This window comes from Sminthopsis crassicaudata, chromosome 4 (genome assembly GCF_048593235.1).
Source record: "Sminthopsis crassicaudata isolate SCR6 chromosome 4, ASM4859323v1, whole genome shotgun sequence".
NCBI lineage: Eukaryota > Metazoa > Chordata > Mammalia > Dasyuromorphia > Dasyuridae > Sminthopsis > Sminthopsis crassicaudata.
In genome coordinates this window covers 285309504-285327322 of record NC_133620.1, presented here as the reverse complement: position 1 = coordinate 285327322, position 17819 = coordinate 285309504, and the positions used below count along the sequence as shown (strand labels likewise).

Genomic DNA, 17819 nt, shown 5'->3' with positions numbered 1-17819 from the left:
CCTATATGAGGCAGTTCGGAGTTTACCTTATGCTGAAATTGTATTCTTCCCCTCATCTCCCCATCTTAATAATTAAGTTGTTCCCGCCTGTTTTTATTGTTTTTATTGTAACTTGTCTGAGGGCTGGATTAGAACTCAGGTCTTCCTAACTCCCCTGGGAAGGGCAGGGACTGAGGAGGGCCGGAGGCTGGAAGGCCAGGGGGAGGGGCTGCGGCTGGGACCCGATTTTTCTCTGTTCAGGCCGAGAGCACCAGGGCTGTGGGTCCCTGAGGAAGGACGGGAGGCAGGAGAGAGCTCCGGGAATAACCCAGAAAGAGACAAGGGCTGCAACGTTGGGGATTTCCTCAGGTCAGTTTCAGTTTTGGTCTCTAACCTGGGCAGGTTTATTCTGCCCATTCCCCGATGACGTTTTCTGGCTCCCGTTTCCTATTGGGTGGCAGAACTCAGCGAAGCCAATCAGAAGTTAAGGATTCCTCCTATATAACCCGAAGGTAACCTGCTGTCAGGGATCTTGCCGGCTGCCTGTCCATCATGGGCTCTCAGGCGCGCGCTCTCTTTCTGCTGGGGGCCCTGGCCCTGACGGAGACCCGGGCGGGTAAGTGGAGAACAGCACTCCCCGGCCGCCGGGAGACCGGACACAGTGTCCCTGGGAGACTGGGGGCGGGATGGGGGTCTGCCACGGAAAGCTCCTCCAAGCCCCCCACCCCCCGCAGTGAGAAAGCTGCAGTCTCGGCGGTGGGGGAGGAAGAAGCGGCGAACGAGAGAGAGTGGCCGGGGGCGGTGACCGCCGTCCCTTAGCTGGGGTTCGGCAGGCGGGGGGCGGCCTGGGGCCGGGGTCAGGGGGTGGGTGGGTGTGAGGGCGCGGGCGCTGGGAAAGAGGTGCAGGAGGAAGGGTGCGACAGTGCGGGGGCGCTAAGGAGCGGAGCCTGGGAGCCCCCGCAGGGAGGGGGAGGACGGAGAACCAGAGGCTTTTTTAAGAACACAGAGGATTTAGGGGCGAGGATGAGGAGGGGCCCGGCGAGGACACAGAGTGGGGGGCCGAGGGTGAGAAGTGGGAGGGACCCGAGACCTGGACCAGAGGAGAGAGCTTCGGTGTTGGGAGGGGGGGGGGCAACGCCCAGTCCGAGGGCCACTAGGATCTACTGTATTGTTGTCAGGAGAGGGGTTGTGCGGATCTCAAAGCGCTAAAGTGAGAAACATATGTATTATGTACTATATGAGATTTATTAGGTAATGATCGGCATGTTATATAATTATTAGTAATACTTATATTAATGTAATTAGTAATATATGATTAACATGTATATTATTATATGCTAGTGGTAAATAAATGTATGCTCTACATACATAAATATTTATTATAACATGATATGTAATTTACATGCTTATATGATAGGGGAATATATATGAATGTTCTATATATAAGTATGTCTTGTATCATGGATATAATGTGATTAGATTATTTTAAGACTAAAAAAAAAATTAATACTGGCATAGTATATAAATTAAAATTGTGACATCTTACTACGGCGGGGCACCAGCAGTGTGGGGCAGAGGGGCTGGGATTCCGGGGGTGAGGAGGCACCTCCAGATTTGTTGTTCCCAGTCCGGGTCACACCCGGGCGGGACGAGGTCAGGGGTCATACCCGGGCCTGACCCCTGACACCAGGCAGCCGGGGTCGGGCCCGCGGTCACCGCCCTGAGCCCGGCCCGCGTCCCCACGTCTCAGGCTCTCACTCCATGAGGTATTTCTACACCGCCGTGTCCCGGCCCGGGCTCGGGGAGCCGCGGTTCTTCCTTGTGGGCTACGTGGACGATCAGCAGTTCGTGCGCTTCGACAGCGACAGCGCGAGTCAGAGGGTGGAGCCGCGGGCGGCGTGGATAGAGAAGGTGCAGAATGAGGACCCGGACTATTGGGAGCGGCAGACGCAGATCAGTAAGGGGAACACACAATTTTACCGAGTGAGCCTGCAGAACCTGCGCGGCTACTACAACCAGAGCGAGGGCGGTGAGTGACGGGCCCGGGTCACTCATCACGTGAGGAGCGGGGAGGAGCCGGGTCCGGACCCATCCCTCGGTCCCCGCGGGTCCCACTGAGGGAGGACCCCCCCAATGACTTCGGGAGCCCTGGGGGGGCGTCCCAGGGTCAGCCCTGTGGGGCAGAGGCTGGAGGTGCTGACCCTGGGGCTGGGGGCGGGGCAGGGGTCCACACCATTCAGCGCATGTACGGCTGCGAGGTCTCCCCGGACCTCTCCTTCAAGCGCGGGTTTGAGCAGTTCGCCTACGACGGGCAGGACTACATCGCCCTGGACACGGAGACCCTCACATGGACGGCTGCGGCGGACCAGGCGGTGAACACGAAGCGCAAGTGGGAGGCGGAGAGGAGCTTTGCAGAGGGAACTAAAGCCTACCTGGAGGAAACGTGCGTGCTGTGGGTGAAGAAGTACCTGGAGATGGGGAAGGAGACTCTGCAGAGAACAGGTACCCCCCCCCCCCCATCAGCCCGAGTGTGCTCCGCCCTCTAGGCCTCAGCCTCCCCCTTCCACCTCCCCTGCAGCCTCAGCCCCGAGTTCTCATCCAGGCACCCAAGGACCTCAGGGCCCGGATTGTGCGGTGTGCCCTTTTCCCTGTCTGACCTTATGGCCCTGAAGGACAAGGGGTAAAGGGCAAGCCTGGAAATGCCTCTGACCTTTGCCCCCAGATCCCCCTTCTGCCCGAGTGACCCGTCACAGCGCCTCCAATGGGGAGGTGACCCTGCAGTGCCGGGCCCAGGACTTTTACCCCTCGGAGATCTCTCTGACCTGGCTGAGGGAGGGGGAGGAACAGCACCAGGACACAGAGTTCATTGAGACCAGGCCTGCTGGAGATGGCACCTTCCAGAAGTGGGCGGCTGTGGGGGTGACCTCGGGCCAGGAAGGGAAATATAGCTGCCGAGTTCAGCACGAGGGCCTGCCTGAGCCCCTCACCCTGAAATGGGGTAAGGATCGTGAGGGGGGCTGGGGGGTGGCCATTCCCACCTCCCAGAGGGAGCAGAGGGAGGGGGAGCTGCAGGGGGAGTGAGGGAAGGGTCAGTGAATCTCAGGCCAGAGAGGATCCCAGCCTTCCAGCTCCCTTTTGCATTTCAGAGCCAGAGTCCTCCTCCCCCTGGATCATTGTGGGGGTCCTTGCTGCTGCCCTCCTCCTCCTCACTGCTGTCATTGCTGGAGTTGTGGTCTGGAGGAAGAAGACTTCAGGTGGGCAGGACTGGAAGGGGTCATTAGGCACAGGCACCGTGGAGATCCAGGCTTCCTCTGAGCTTGTCCGTCTCTCCCCAAGTTCTCTCTTTCCCAGCTAAGAGACTGTCAGCCAGGCCTCAGGTTCTAGATGAATAAACCTGTAAGTGGAAGACACTTTCTGGAGTGTACCTTGTAGTGGTACAACAGGCTGGCTGAGGGGAACCTGCTTCAGACTCATAGAAATGGACACAGGGGTTTCTGCTAAACAGACTGGGAGTTCTGTCACTGGGCCAGACCAGGATAGAACCTGTGATGCAGGACTGGGGTTGGAAAGTGCCCTTCCTGGTGCCTCTTTTCCCCTTTCCTCTGAGAGCTAGGTATTGAACTGGAGGGGGGGGGATAGAGTCAGTGTCATTTATTGTGTCTGCAACACAGCTCAGTGAACTTCTGGGGTCTTAGTGTGGTCTCCTCTCCTGGACTATGGAATTTGTTTTTCTTTCCCAGGTGGAAAAGGAGGGGATTATGTTCAGGCTGCAGGTAAGTGAAAGGCTGATGTGGAAGGGAGGAAGGAGGAGCCAGCCCATGGTATCTTTGGGACTTGGGAAATGAGAAGTCAGAGAAGAGACTTACTGAAAGTCCCCCCCTTGGGTCCCTTTGCCTTCCCATCCCCTGGTTCTGGAATGTGTGTCCCGGACTGGTTGTTTCCCTCTTTTGTCTCCAGGCAATGATAGTGCACAGGGGTCAGATGTCTCTCTGTCAGCCAAAGGTGAGACTCTGAGGCTGGTGTGAAGGGGACAAATGAAGGGGACAAATGGGTGCTGAGAGGGAAGAGAGGCTTGAGGTGAATTTGAGGATGCTCCTTAATCTGCCTTTCTTTCTTCAGCTTGAGAGAATTGCCATCTGTGGACTCAAGAAAGAAAAAAGGATAATTCTCATCCTAATTCTTGTCCTCTTCCTGTTGACCTTTGCCTTCCCTTCCCAGATTGGCCCCTGTGATCATCACTGTACTCCACGGAGCAAATTCAGAGAAGCATCTCTAATGCCCTCAATCTGTTATCTAAGGCCTCCCATTCCTACCTTCCTTCTTTCTTTCTACCTGTTTTGCTTTTTAGGCAATAAAAATAGCACTAAAAAGCAAAAAACTTTGGAAATCATGTTTCCTTAACATATTTTTTAAAAATTTATTTATCTATTTTTGATACACATTGCTTTATGAATCATGTTGGGAGAGAAAAATCAGAAAAGGAAAAACCATGGGAGAGAAAACCAAAAAAAATTAATGTAGCATGTGTTGATTTACATTCAGTCTCCATATTTCTTTTTCTGGATGCAGATAGAATTTTCTGTCCAAAGTCTATTGGAATTGCTTGGATCTCCTTAACATCTGATGTTTCACTAAACTGATATTTTACTTCTTGGAAAAATTTGCACTGTGAATGATTTTTTTTTTTTTTTTTGAATCTTCAACATTTCTCTACAATTTCAATTCACCTTTGTTTTGGGCGAATGGAATGACAATGTGGAGATGTTCTGGCCATTTGAAGAATGGCCATTTATTTGGGAAAATAAATTAAAGCTTTAAGACCTAAGAATTCTTTAATTTGCTCTGCTATGTCTGTGAATGCAGCTGTGACCTGGAAGAAATAAACAAATTAGTCTGGGGGAGAAGCAGTATATTGTACATTGTGAGGGTACAGATGTTTGCCTGGTTTATGCTGATCAGGTGCACATCAAGAATTTCAAGGTAGTTAATAAAAAGTGCAAATGAAGCTGGCCTAGTTGTACTAGACCTAAAACTTTATTATAAAGCAGCAATCATCAATACTATTTGGTGCTGGCTAAGAAGTATAGTTGATCAATGGAATACATTACATTTGCAACACAATAGTAAATAACTGTAATCATCTCGTCTTTTATAAACCCAAGAACCCCAGCTTCTGGGATAAGAGCTCACTATTTGACAACAATTGGAAATTAGTATGGCAGATATTAGTCATTGACCTACACCTAGTACCCTATATGAGGATAAGATCAATATGTGTTCGTGATTTAGACATACATTGTGAAACTATAAGTAAAGTAGAAGAACAAAGGATAGTTTACCTCTCAAATCTGTGGAGAAGGAAGTGATTTGTGGCCAAAGAAGAACTTGAGTACATTATTGAATACAAAATGGATAATTTTGATTAAGGTAAAAACTTTTTGTACATACAAAACAAACAGATGAAATTAGAAGGAAAGCACTAAACTGGATAGACATTTTTACATTTCAGGGTTCTGATAAAGGCCTTATTTTTAAAATACATAGAGGATTTCCTCAAATTCATAAGAATTCAAGCTATTTTCCAATTGATAAATGGTCAAAGGGTATTTTCAGATGAAATTAAAACTTTTCTAGTCAAAGGAAAAGTTGATCAGAAGAATGAAAATTAAGACAACTCTGAGATCCCACTACACACCTCTCAGATTGGCTAAAATGATAGAAAAATATAATGCAAATATTGGAGGAAAATGTGGGAAAACTGGGGCACTAATATAGTTGGTGGAGTTGTGAACTGATTCAACCATTCTGGAGAGCAGTTTGGAACTATGCCCAAAGGGCTATCAAACTGTGCATACCCTTTGATCCAGCAGTGTTTGTACTGGGCTAGTATCCTAAAGAGATTATAAAGGAGGGAAAGGGACTCATATATACAAAAATGTTTGTGTCAGCCCTTTTTATAGTGGCAAGGAACTGGAAACAGTGGATTACCTTCAATGACTGAACAAGTCATGGTATATGATACTATTGTTTTGTAAGAAACGACCAGCAGGATGATTTCAGAGAGGCCTGGAGAGACTTACATGAACTGATGTTGAGTGAAATGAGCAGAACCAGGAGATCAGTGTAAATGGCAACAGCAAGATTATATGATGATAAATTTGGATGGATATGGCTTTTCTCAACAATGAGATGATTCAGGCCAATTCCAATTGTTCAGTGATGAAGAGAGCCATCTACACCCAGAGAAAGCACTGTGGGAACTGAATATGAATCCCAACATAGTATTTTTACTTTTTTGTTGTGGCTTGCTTGCATTTTGTTTTCTTTCTCATTTTTTCCCTTTTTGATCTGATTCTTTTTGTGCAGCATGATAATTACTGAAATATGTATAGAATTGTACATGTTTAACATCGATTGAATTACTTGCCATGTAGCAGAGGAAATAGGGTGGAAGGGAGGAAAAACATTTGGAATACAAGGTTTTGCAAGCATGTATGTTGAAAATTATCCACCCATATGTTTTGAAAATAAAAAGGTTTAATAAAAAATAATGATTTGAAAAAAAAGAAATGCTAGTTTCTGTGCATATCTTGTGATCCAGCAGTCTCTGCTGAGTCTGTATCCCAAAGAGAATAGAAAAATGTGAAAAGGACTCATACATGCAAAAATTTTTGTAGTGGCAAGGAACTGGAAAGTGAGTGGATGCCCATTAGTTGGAAAGTGTTTGAGTAAGGTAGTGTATATGAATATAATGGAATATTATTGTTCTGTTAGAAAAGATCAGCAGGATGTTTTCAAAAAGACATGGAGAGGGAAATGAGCAGGACCAGGAGATCATTATATACTTCAACAACAATACTACTATATGATTATCAATTGTGATGGACGAGGCCCTCTCCAACAATGAGATGAGCCAAATCATTTCCAACAGAGCAGTAATGAATTGAACCAGCTATACCCAGCGAAAGAACTCTGGGAGATGACTATAAACCATTACATAGAATTCCCAATCCCTATATTTTTGTCTGCCTACATTTTTTACTTCCTTCACAGGCTAATTGTAAACAGTTTCAAAGTCCAATTCTTTTTTGTACAGCAAAATAACTGTTTGGATATGTATACATATATTGTATTTAACTTATACTTTCACATATTTAACATGTATTGGTTAACCTGCCATCTGGGGGAAGGAGGGGAAAAGTAGAAATAAAAGGTTTTGCAATTGTCAATGCTGAAAAATTACCTATGAATAAAATGTAAGAATAAAAAAAAATTTAAAAAGGCATAGAGAGACTTACATGAATTAATGCTAAGTGAAGACAGTAGAACTAAATGAATTTTGTACACAGCACCAACAAGATTATGGGATGATCAACTATGATGGACTTAGCTCTTTTCAACAATGAGTAATTCAAGGCAATACCAATAGACTTCTGTGCCCAGAGAAAGAATTATGGAGACTGAAGGTGGAGCAAATCAAAGTGTTTTCTCCTTTTTTATTGTTGTTATTGTTTATTTTTATGAATTTTTTTCTTTTTAAGGTTTTTCCTCTTTTGATCCGATTTTTCTTGCACACTATGACAAATGTGGAAATAGGCTTAGAAGACTTGTAGTAACCTGTATTGAACTGCATGCTGCCTAGGAGAGGAGAAAGGGAAAAAAAGGAGAAAATTTTGGAATATAAGGTTTTGCAAGGCTTATGTTAAAACTATCTTTGTATGTATTTTGAAAATTAAAAACCTGTAAGGGCTCTTTAAATGGGCGGGGCCACAGCACAACAGGAGATTGAGTGGCCTGAAAGTAATCTCTGTGGATATGGACTGCCCTGTGGGTGGGATCTTGACCATACTGAGATAGTTTCATAATGGGTGACGCTCTCTCCATGATTGGCTGTGTGTGTGACCTCACAGGCCCTTTATAAGCCCACTGCAGACAGCAGTCACTCTCTTTAACCTGGCTCCCTAGCCTGGGGTAGCCAAGCCAAGCTGATGGATAGTCGTGAGAGGTAAGGAGTTTGGTAGTGAACATGTGGGTCTTCAGACCAGGTGTTCACTAGGGAACCAACAAGTCAGGTCATCAAGTCAGGGCATTATGTGAGTAGATATAATAAAGGCTTTTAAGATTACAGGTGGCTGTTCTTGTGCGCGCTACTGGTTATTAAACTATAGATTCAAGAGATCGTGGCCAGAGACCTTTGAAGGCCTCAGAGGAGGCGAGCCGGGTAGAGTTGACACTGTATTTTTAAAATACATAGAGGATTGCCTCAAATTCATAAGAATTCAAGCTATTTTCCAATTGATAAATGGTCAAAGGGTATTTTCAGATGAAATTAAAACTTTTCTAGTCATAGGAAAAGTTGATCAGAAAAATGAAAATTAAGACAACTCTGAGATCCCACTACACACCTGTTGGGCCTAGGACAGACTAGTAATTGTAACTGACAGGAGGGCATGTTACAAATGGCGCCCAACGTGGATGCATCAGGAATTATCAGGTTTTGAAAATATTTAATATTCAGAATTAAGATTCTGAAAGATCCGGTAGAAATGCCACTTAGGAGGGAAAAGAGGCAATATGAACCCAGGTAACTCTGGGATCAGGCTCAAGGATACAGTTGAACATAATGCTTATATAAAGAGGTTAAAGAGCCAGATGGAAGATCTTTTAACAAAGATCACCACTGAAGAACAGTAGGAAGCTTGTAATCAAGCTCCCAGAAGGCTACCCCCACACCCATTAAATATAGCTCGGACAGGGAGCAACCTAGAGCTAATGTGTTTGTATGACTGTATAGAGTATAAAATGCGACAACTAGAAGTTGAGTTGAAAATAGAACGACAAACAATTAAAAAGGAGTTGCTAGAATTGCAGGTTAAATTACAGATTGAGATAGAGAAAGAAGAAAAAGCTAGGTTACTACACAAACCAGTGGCTGAAGCTAAGGAGGGAACTAAACGAACCACATGGACTTCAGTTGGAGAAATTCTTCTTAGCGTTTTGTTGGTTTATCTCATGTATTATTGTCTTAAGGAATTTGATTACTCTTCCGTTGAGAAGAGGTTTAGTTCTTTTTATGTGCAAAGCTCAGGTTGGATTTTAAATCAGCCTTTGGAATTTTCCAATTCCTCTTCCCTCTGCTTCACCTTCATGGGCCAAGGGAGAAGGAGGAGGAAAAGGAAGGGCGATAATACCATCAGCACTGCCCATTAATCCATTCAAAACTCCTGTGTCTTCATTTCAAAAGACCAGAGTAGGCTTTATGGCCCAAGGCAAAAAAGAATTGTGAGGTATTGACTATAATATTCAGAAAAATTTTTAAAATACAGTTCAGTTAATTTCTAAGAAACCTTACAAGCATAAGATCTTGCCGTTAGAGAGTGGAGTTTTATACTTGTAAAACTGCTAGGATAGTCTTTGGAGAGTTGAAACTCCTCTTTTCTTGCCTTGTGGATTTTCTACTTTCACAGGTGGGTTTGATTTCTCAACCCCCTACAAGTACTTATAAAACAGTGTTTATGTTTAGAATGTTTTGGAAATAGCACTAATATCTGTCTGCCCAGGTTGCATGTACCTTCGGATTCTAATGTTTATTGTGCAACAAGAAAATGATATTCACACACATGTATATTGTAAAATGTATGGGATTGCCTGTCATCGGGGGGAGGGAATAGAGGGAGGGGGGGATAATTTGGAAAAATGAATACAAGGGATAATATTATAAAAATATATATATAATAAAAAATTAAAAAAAAAAAAAGAATGTTTTGGAAAACTGCTGTTTTAATCACTGAAATAAATAGACAGTGTGTGATCTTTGACCCAGGAGGAAAGTAATATCAGATTTATTGATTCACAGTCCTGAAGTACAATTTGGTATCAGAAACTGAAACTTTGATTTTTAGGCAAAAAAATTCAGGGATATCATGGATTGAAGCTTTCATAGCGGAGTGTTCTTTTTTCATTAACTGTATGAGTGGCAGACCACTGAAAAGATATCAGTTCTTTTAAGAACTTCAAGAGCGAGTGAGAAAGCACTGAGATAAATATACCTTACATGTCTATTTTCAGAGTGGACCTTCAAATCACTTATAATCAGGCTGCTATAATCTTATATTTGCAAATTGTGATAACTAAAGAGGAAGCTAAGAGCATGGCAGAAGGCTACACAGCTTATCTTTCTTTCACTCTCCTATACTCCCTATAGGACAAAACCCTTATGGTTTGAAAGTTAATGTTTTAAGACCAATGGAACATTATGGCTTCATTCCAATCTGAAGAAGCAGCTAGACATGTGATCAACCATTTTTCCATTGTAGAAATTTCACATGCATTTACGACAGTTTATGGACTGGCTTACAAATATTTTGCCTTTAGGTGTTTTTGCATTGAATTTGACTTTGCCCATTCCATTGGCATTTCTTATAGTCCTATTAGTAAAGTCATTACTGCACATATTATATCCCCAAGATCTTCTCTTCTAAACAAGAGAAGGGAATTTTGGGATATGCACTGGCAATACATTTATGTGATTGCTTGCAATTTTTAAATTTTGATTTTACATTTTTAAACACTTTTGATTTTATATCTTTAAAGTATTTTGATTTTACATTACTATTTTGATTTTATATTTTTAAGTTATTTTGGTTTTACATTTTAAATCTATTTCGGTTTTACACTTTTAAATTATTTTGCTTTTACATTTTTAAATTCTTTGCATTTTACCTTAGCAATGCACTTCTGGCATACACAGAAAGTGCAGCTAAGTGACAGACTGACTAACTTTTGTCTGACTTTTGTTAATCTTTTTGACCACAACTTGTTTCCACTATGATGTGGAAAGGCCTGGATGGCATTTGGAAAGGCCCAAGTTGGGCCCTGAGTACATTCCTTCCTAGGTGCAGATCCAGCAGCAGAGTTCATCCCCACCAGAGACGTTTGTGAACTGAGGATCCATGAGAAGGACCAGATAACAGCCCAGAGAGACCAGCCAGATGTCAGCAGCCCTCCAGATGCTGATGGCAGCAATGTCCCTCCTGACCGTGACACCAGAGACAACAAACAGTTCCAGTGTTGCAGCTGAAATGGACTGTTTTGGGTGATATGCAATATAAAGACTAAATGGACAATGGGCCTGCTTGCTCCTCCCGTGGTTACTTCCACATAGACTTTGCCCTGTGCTTTCTATTAAAGGACTATGCTTTTAAATTAGTGGGTGAAAAACCAAAACACCCACCTGCCATTGTTATTGAGACAATGTTACTGGACATGACTTTGCTTATGTGCACCTGTGAAACTAGAATTGCTCTAGGATTGTGAAAAGTGCAATAGAGAATTGTGATAAGCTAGAATTGCTCTAGAATTGTGAAAAGTGCAACAGAATTGTAAGAAACTAAAATTGGTCTAGAATTGTGATAAATGTAACTAGAATTGTGACAACCTACTTCACTGATATTTAATTGTTAACTAGAATTGTGATGTTTTACCTTGTTGACTTCCCACCTCAGTGTTGACATCCAACCTCTTTGGCTTATTATCTCCAGTATGACTTTGATGAATGGGTTGAACACTTGGGCCACTGTTGAGCCTGGTTCTCATTGTCATACTTCTGTTTACTGATCTGCTGCTTTGTACCTCCTTGGGCATAACACTCCGTCATCTCATGCATCATGTGAACTATAGCTGGTGCTAAAAGTTTAGCTTGATGAGATATGCGGTTCCCACAAAACAAGAGAAGGGAATCGTAAGAGCCCTTTAAATGTGCGGACACAGTGCAACAGGAAATTGAGTGGCCTGAAAGTAATCTCTGTGGATATGGACTGCCCTGTGGGTGGGATCTTGGCCATACTGAGATAGATTCATAATGGGTGACTCTCTCGCTGATTGGCTGTGTGTGTGAGACCTCAAAGGCCCTTTATAAGCCCACTGCAGACAGCAGTCGCTCTCTTTAACCTGGCGCTCTTTAACCTGGCTCCCTAACCTGGGGTAGCCAAGCCAAGCCAAGCTGATGGATAGCCGTGAGAGGTAAGAAGTGTTTGATAGTGAACATGTGGGTCTTCAGACCAGGTGTTTACTAGGGAACCAACAAGTCAGGGTATAATAAAGGCTTTTAAGATTACATGTGGCTGTTCTTGAGCGTGCTACTGGTTATTAAACTATAGATTCAAGAAATCGTGGCCAGAGACCTTTGAAGGCCTCAGAGGAGGCGAGCCGGGTAGAGTTGACACTGTAAAGGTCAGTGGTCAAAGGTACTCTGGTGGGCCTAGGACAGACTGGTAATTGTAACTGCCAGGAGAGCACGTTACAAAAACCTATTATAAATTTTTTTTTAAATAATGCTAATTTTCTGACTCACTAGCTATGAAAACAATCTCCAAGCCTCAAATCCATTTCTGTTATCTCTAGGATTTTTCTTTATATATATGTAAAATTACATATACATACATACATACATACATACACACACACACACACACACACACACACACACAAAGTATACACAATATTCGTCCTTGTAAAATATTGGGTTCCAAATTCTTTGTCTTGTGTCTTTCCCCTCACCCCCTCCCCTAGACAGCAAGCAATCCAATATGTGTTAAACATATGCAGTTCTTCTATATATATTTCCTCAATGATCATGCTGCACAAGAAAAATCAGATCAAAAAGGAAAAAAAGAGAAAAAATAAAATGGAAGGAAACAACAACAAAATGAAAATACTATGTTGTGATCCATACAGTCTCCATAGTCCTCTTTCTGGGTACACATCACAAGACCATTGGAACTGACTTGAATCATCTCATTGTTGAAAAGAGCCACATCCATGCTTGCTCAAAGTGTATGCACAGCTTGATTGTCTTTTTGGCATAGTTCCAAATCGATCTCCAGAATGGCTGGATCAATTCACAACTCTACCAACAATGCATCAGTGTCCCAGTTTTCCCACATCCCCTCCAACATTCATCATTATCTCTTCCTGTCCTCTTAGTTATTCTGAGAGGTGTGTAGCAGTACCTCAGAGTTACCCTCATTTACATTTCTCTGATCAATAATGATTTAGACATTTTTTCATATGACTAGAAATAGTTGTAATTTTGTCATCTGAAAATTATGTTTCTATACTTTGACCATATATCAGTTGCAGAATGCCTTGTATTATTATAAATTTGAGTCAATTCTCTATGTATTTTAAAAAAGAGAACTTTTTCAGAACGCTGAGATGTAAAAAAAATTTTCTAGTTTACTGCTTCCCTTCTAATCATCTCTGTATTGTCTTTGTTTGTACAAAAACGTTTTATCTTAATATATAATCAAAATTATCCATTTTGCATTCCATAATGGACCCTAGTATTTCTTTGGCCACAAATAACTTCCTTTTCCCTTGATCTGAGAGATAAACTATTCTTTGTTCTTCTAATTTGCCTACAGTGTCACTCTATGGTCCTAAATCAATGAACCATCTTCAACCTTATCTCAGTATACAATGTTTAGGATACTGATCAATCCTAGTTTCTGCTATAATTTTCCCAGCAATTTCTGTCAAATCTTATCCCAGAAGCTGGGGACTTTGGGTTTATCAAACACTAGATTACTATACTCATTGACTTGTGAACCTAATCTAATCTACTGATTGATTGTTGTATTTTTAGCCAGTACCAAATGGTTTTGATGATTTCTGCTTTATAATATAATTTGAGGTTAGATGGTACAATGGATAGAGCACTGATTAGCCCCAATTGCCTGAGCAAAAACAAATAAAAAAGATGTAGTCTTTTGGGGCAACTAAGTGGTGAAGTGAATAGAGCATCAGCCATGAAATCAGAAGTACCTGAGTTCAAATTTGGTTTCAGACACTTAACACTTCCTAGCTGTGTGATTCTAAATAACTCACTTAACCTCAATTGTTTGCAAAAAAAAAAAAAAATATATATATATATATATATATATATGTATATATAAATTTGAGGTCTGGTACAGCTAGGTAATCTTCATTTGCATTTTTTCATTAATTCATTTGAAATTCTTGTCCTTTTGCTCTTCCAGACAACAAGATAGTCTGGGATATCCAGGGAAGATTTCTCTCATTGAGAGAGGGACCTTAAACTGCAAAGCAAAAATTACATTTGTCCAAGTCAGAGGTTCCTCACCTGAAGTACAATGTCTCCCCAAAGGATCTGATGATAGTTTGGGGGTCTCTTGTCTTGAGAAAAAATAAATATTTTATTTAAACTAACATATTTAAAATGCAAGTTTTTAAATTATTTTTAAAACCCTACAGTAACATTTTGAAAAGTTATTCATAAGCATTAACAGATTATCAGCTTCACCAAATGACACCCAAAAATGGTAGGTGGAAGAGTAATGAAATTGGTCAGGGTACTTGTGGGAAGGTAAATGGGAGTATATTGTTTATCAAGTAAAGAATATCAATATAAATATATGGGCCCAATCCTCTTAGACAAAATATATCACTGTTTAACACATATGGATATAAGTCGTTTTAGATTGTAATAACCCTGGGAACCAGACTTGTTTCCCTGTACCAGAATGATGAGAGAAACATAACTGCATGTTAAGTGACTTTAAAAAATTTTCCTCTGTGTGTGTGTGTATATATATATATATATACATATATATAGATAGATATAGATATACATATAGATATAGATATATTTTTTGTTGTTGAATTGTTATAGTCATATTCAACTCTTTAGTGATAACATTTGGGGTTTTCTTGATAAAGGCAAAGAATGTTAAGGAACTTGCTCAGGATCGCCTAGCTAGTAAGTATTAGAGTCTAGATAAGTTTTCCTGAGATAAAATGTTACCTAGCAATTGCCATAACAAAATAACTCTGAATCAACATTATATTTATTGGAACTATTGTTGGTTTTCTTGCTCTCTATTTCTTTTCCCTTCTTGGAAAAAAGAAAAAAGGAAAGGAAAACAAAAACTTTGTAAAAATTAGAGTTAATCAAACAAAACTATTTCCTATATTAGCTATGTCAAAAGCAAAACAAATCCTATGTTCTAATCTGCCCGTAACCTCTCTGGTGATGTGTGCTGTGTTTATTTTGAGTCCTCTGAAATCCTGATTGGTCAGGGTTTGTTCAGAATTCTTGAAACTTTAAGTTGCACATTTTTACAGTTTTTTTAAATCATAAAAACTATTCCTTTGATTCTGTTGCCTTCACTTCGTATTTATTCATGCATCTTCTTAAGATTTATGTTCCTCACTGTTCTTTTAATTCCACTAAGGAGAATTCCAATTTTTATACATATATATTTCTATATTTTAAAAATAATAGTTTAATGCATTTAATTTTTGACAAGAATAACTTCCCAACTATCCTTCTATCCCCATCCAATAGTTCCCTTTCCACAGAAAAACAAAGAGTTCCAAACAAAAATGGGCCTGATCAAGTGGGTAACATTACTCTCTCATTGCCCACTCTCTGTTCACCTAAAGAAAGGCAAGATTTTCCAATTATCATCTGCAACCAGTTTTGACTGTTTCATTTGTTTAGAATTCTATTGTCTTCATTCTTGTTACTGTGAAATGTTGGTTCTGCTTCTTTCCTTTGATCTACATTTGTTAATATGAGTCTTCCCTTCTTTCTCTGAATTACTCAGATTCATTAGTTCTCTCCCAATTATATTTACATACCATAATTTGTCTAATCATTCATAATTGATGGGCATCTATTCTGTTATCATTTACAAAAATACTCTAAAATTCTTACTAGGAATATTTTTTGATCATTGACTCTCTTGGGAGTATATACTTAACAGTGGGATTACTGGACATTTCTCAAATTTTCAAATTAATTTCAAGAACAGTTGGGCCTACTTGTACCTCAACAAAAAAATTTTCCCATAGAGTTCCCATAACAACTCTACCATGGAAAATTATCATTTTGAAAGTTTTTGCTAATATAATGAGAATGAGTTAATATCCCAGAACTGTCTTAATTTGCAATTTTTAAATATTGTTCATTTAGAGTAGAGTTATTGCTAAGTTGTATTTTATCTTATGAAAACTGTTTATATTGTCTGGCCACTTTTTTGGGGAAAAGTTTTTAGTAACATATTTTAGTCAAATTTTGCATGTGCATTATTATTTTTTAAATTTTAATTTATCACAATGGTCTCTTCTTTTGTGATCATTTCTGTTTCTTATTCTTCTTATTATTATTATGAATTCTCAACTAACCCAAAGTCTTTAAAGATAGAAAAATTAAATTTTATGCAGATCCCCTACCTTCCGATTGAACTCAGAGTGAAATATTTCAGATCTACACTATCTTTTACATCCCTTGCTGCTTTATCCTATCAACAATATTGTTTTGTTAAACTTCAACTTGACTTTGGAGGATGAGTCTCACCATATGTTGTCTCCCTCTTCCCTCATATGCTGATTAATAAAGCTAAAGAAAGTGCTGAAACTCTGACTGAATCCACTACAAATTCATGATGTTACTTTAACTGAGCTCTCACTGCTGCTGACAATTCTTTTGTACTTTTCTAATTGACTCATAGTCTCACTGTCCACAGGGATGCTTTCATCCCCCTTCAAAGGTTCCATAGGTCCCCCTCCCCTTCCCTCTCAGATGAGAGTCTTGCTTCATATTTCTTTGAACATAATTGAGGATATTCTCTAAGAGTTTTCTCTTCTCATTTCTCCTCAGTTGAAGTTTCCCAAATACTAACTGCCACTCCCTCTGTCTTTACACCAATCTTTACTAATGAGGAGGCCCTTCCCCTTGTCAGGGTGAATCCTCTAGTTTTACAAATAATCTCATTCCATCCTAACTTCTCCTGCACATTGCTGTAATCTCTCTCTACTTCCCTACAATTTACAAAAATGTCCATGTTACAACCAGAGTGGGAGCCAAGTGCCCAATCCCAGCTCTGCCCTAGCCCCAACCCAGCCTGGTCCTGCTCCACCCGTGGTGCAGAGCCCAGGGTCAGCTAGGCAAGACCTCTGAATCAGCAGCTGTGCTGGAGGCTTCTCAACCTTTCAGCCCAGGGTCACCAGGGAAGACTCAAAATTAGTAGAGAGGGTCTGTGGCAACGGGGTGGGTCTGGTATACAGTCCCAGAGCAACCTCAGACAGTGGAACCCCAGCCATGGCCAGCACAATAGATCCTATGGCTACAGTGCAGTGGAGCTCACCATCAGCTCGAGGGCAGAAAAGAGCACTCGTGGTCAGGTTCCTAGAAGGATCTCTGAAAGCAAGGCACAAAAATCCCTGGAGGTTGGGACAATGTACCCTCCCCCTTAGAAACAGAGCCCTACTGAATCTATCTGCCAAGGGAAAGTCAGGAACTATATGAGCAAAACTACAAAACACTTTCCACAAAAATAAAATCAAATTTAAGCAATTGGAAAAATATTAAGGTCACACAGCTAGGAAGGGTTAAGTGTCTGAGGCTAGATTTGATTGAAGTCCTCCTGACTTGAGGGCTGGTGCCCTAGCCACTGTGCCACCTAGTATGCTTTAATTAACATATATTTTAACATATTTAATACATATTGAACTATCTGCCATCCAGGGGAGGGGGTGGGAGGAAGGAGAGGAAAATTTGAAACAGAAGGTTTTGCAAGGGTCAATGTTGAAAAATTACTCATGAATGTTTTATAAATGAAAAGCTTTAATAAATTTTTTTAAAAGAAGAAACAGAGATCTACTTTAATGAACAGTTAAAAGCAGAGTAATAGACTAGAGAAATGAGAAAAAAAAAAAAAGCCTTTGACCAATGAAAGTTATTCTGGTGACAAGGAAGATTAAAACCCATGTTCAGAAGATGATAACAAAGTCAAAGCTCCTCCATCCAAAACCTC

At 41.1% G+C, this 17819-nt stretch overlaps 1 protein-coding gene across 3 annotated transcripts; it reads left to right on the top strand.

Annotated features, from left to right (window-relative positions):
- Positions 1-248: 248 nt before the first annotated feature.
- Positions 249-4804, top strand: LOC141566480 (patr class I histocompatibility antigen, B-2 alpha chain-like). Of its 3 annotated transcripts, none has more exons than XM_074311058.1 (8): positions 249-348; positions 492-595; positions 1730-2008; positions 2203-2481; positions 2702-2977; positions 3126-3271; positions 3937-3981; positions 4099-4804. In XM_074311058.1, exons 2-8 carry the CDS (start codon positions 532-534, stop codon positions 4378-4380), a joined length of 1371 nt encoding a protein of 456 aa, XP_074167159.1. In that variant the 5' UTR covers positions 249-348; positions 492-531; the 3' UTR covers positions 4381-4804. The 3 variants fall into 3 exon arrangements, with proteins under 3 accessions (XP_074167159.1, XP_074167162.1, XP_074167160.1); XM_074311061.1 differs by lacking the exon at positions 249-348 and adding an exon at positions 3720-3752 and having other exon boundaries at positions 475-595; positions 3126-3233; XM_074311059.1 differs by lacking the exon at positions 249-348 and having other exon boundaries at positions 475-595.
- Positions 4805-17819: the final 13015 nt, after the last annotated feature.

Excerpts from the sequence above, each read along its gene's own strand:
- LOC141566480 (XM_074311058.1), top strand. The coding sequence starts at position 532 with ATGGGCTCTCAGGCGCGCGCTCTCTTTCTGCTGGGGGCCCTGGCCCTG. Across the intron at positions 596-1,729 it reads CCTGACGGAGACCCGGGCGG|GCTCTCACTCCATGAGGTAT; the intron begins GTAAGTGGAGAA and ends CCCACGTCTCAG. Across the intron at positions 3,982-4,098 it reads TGTCTCTCTGTCAGCCAAAG|CTTGAGAGAATTGCCATCTG; the intron begins GTGAGACTCTGA and ends TTCTTTCTTCAG.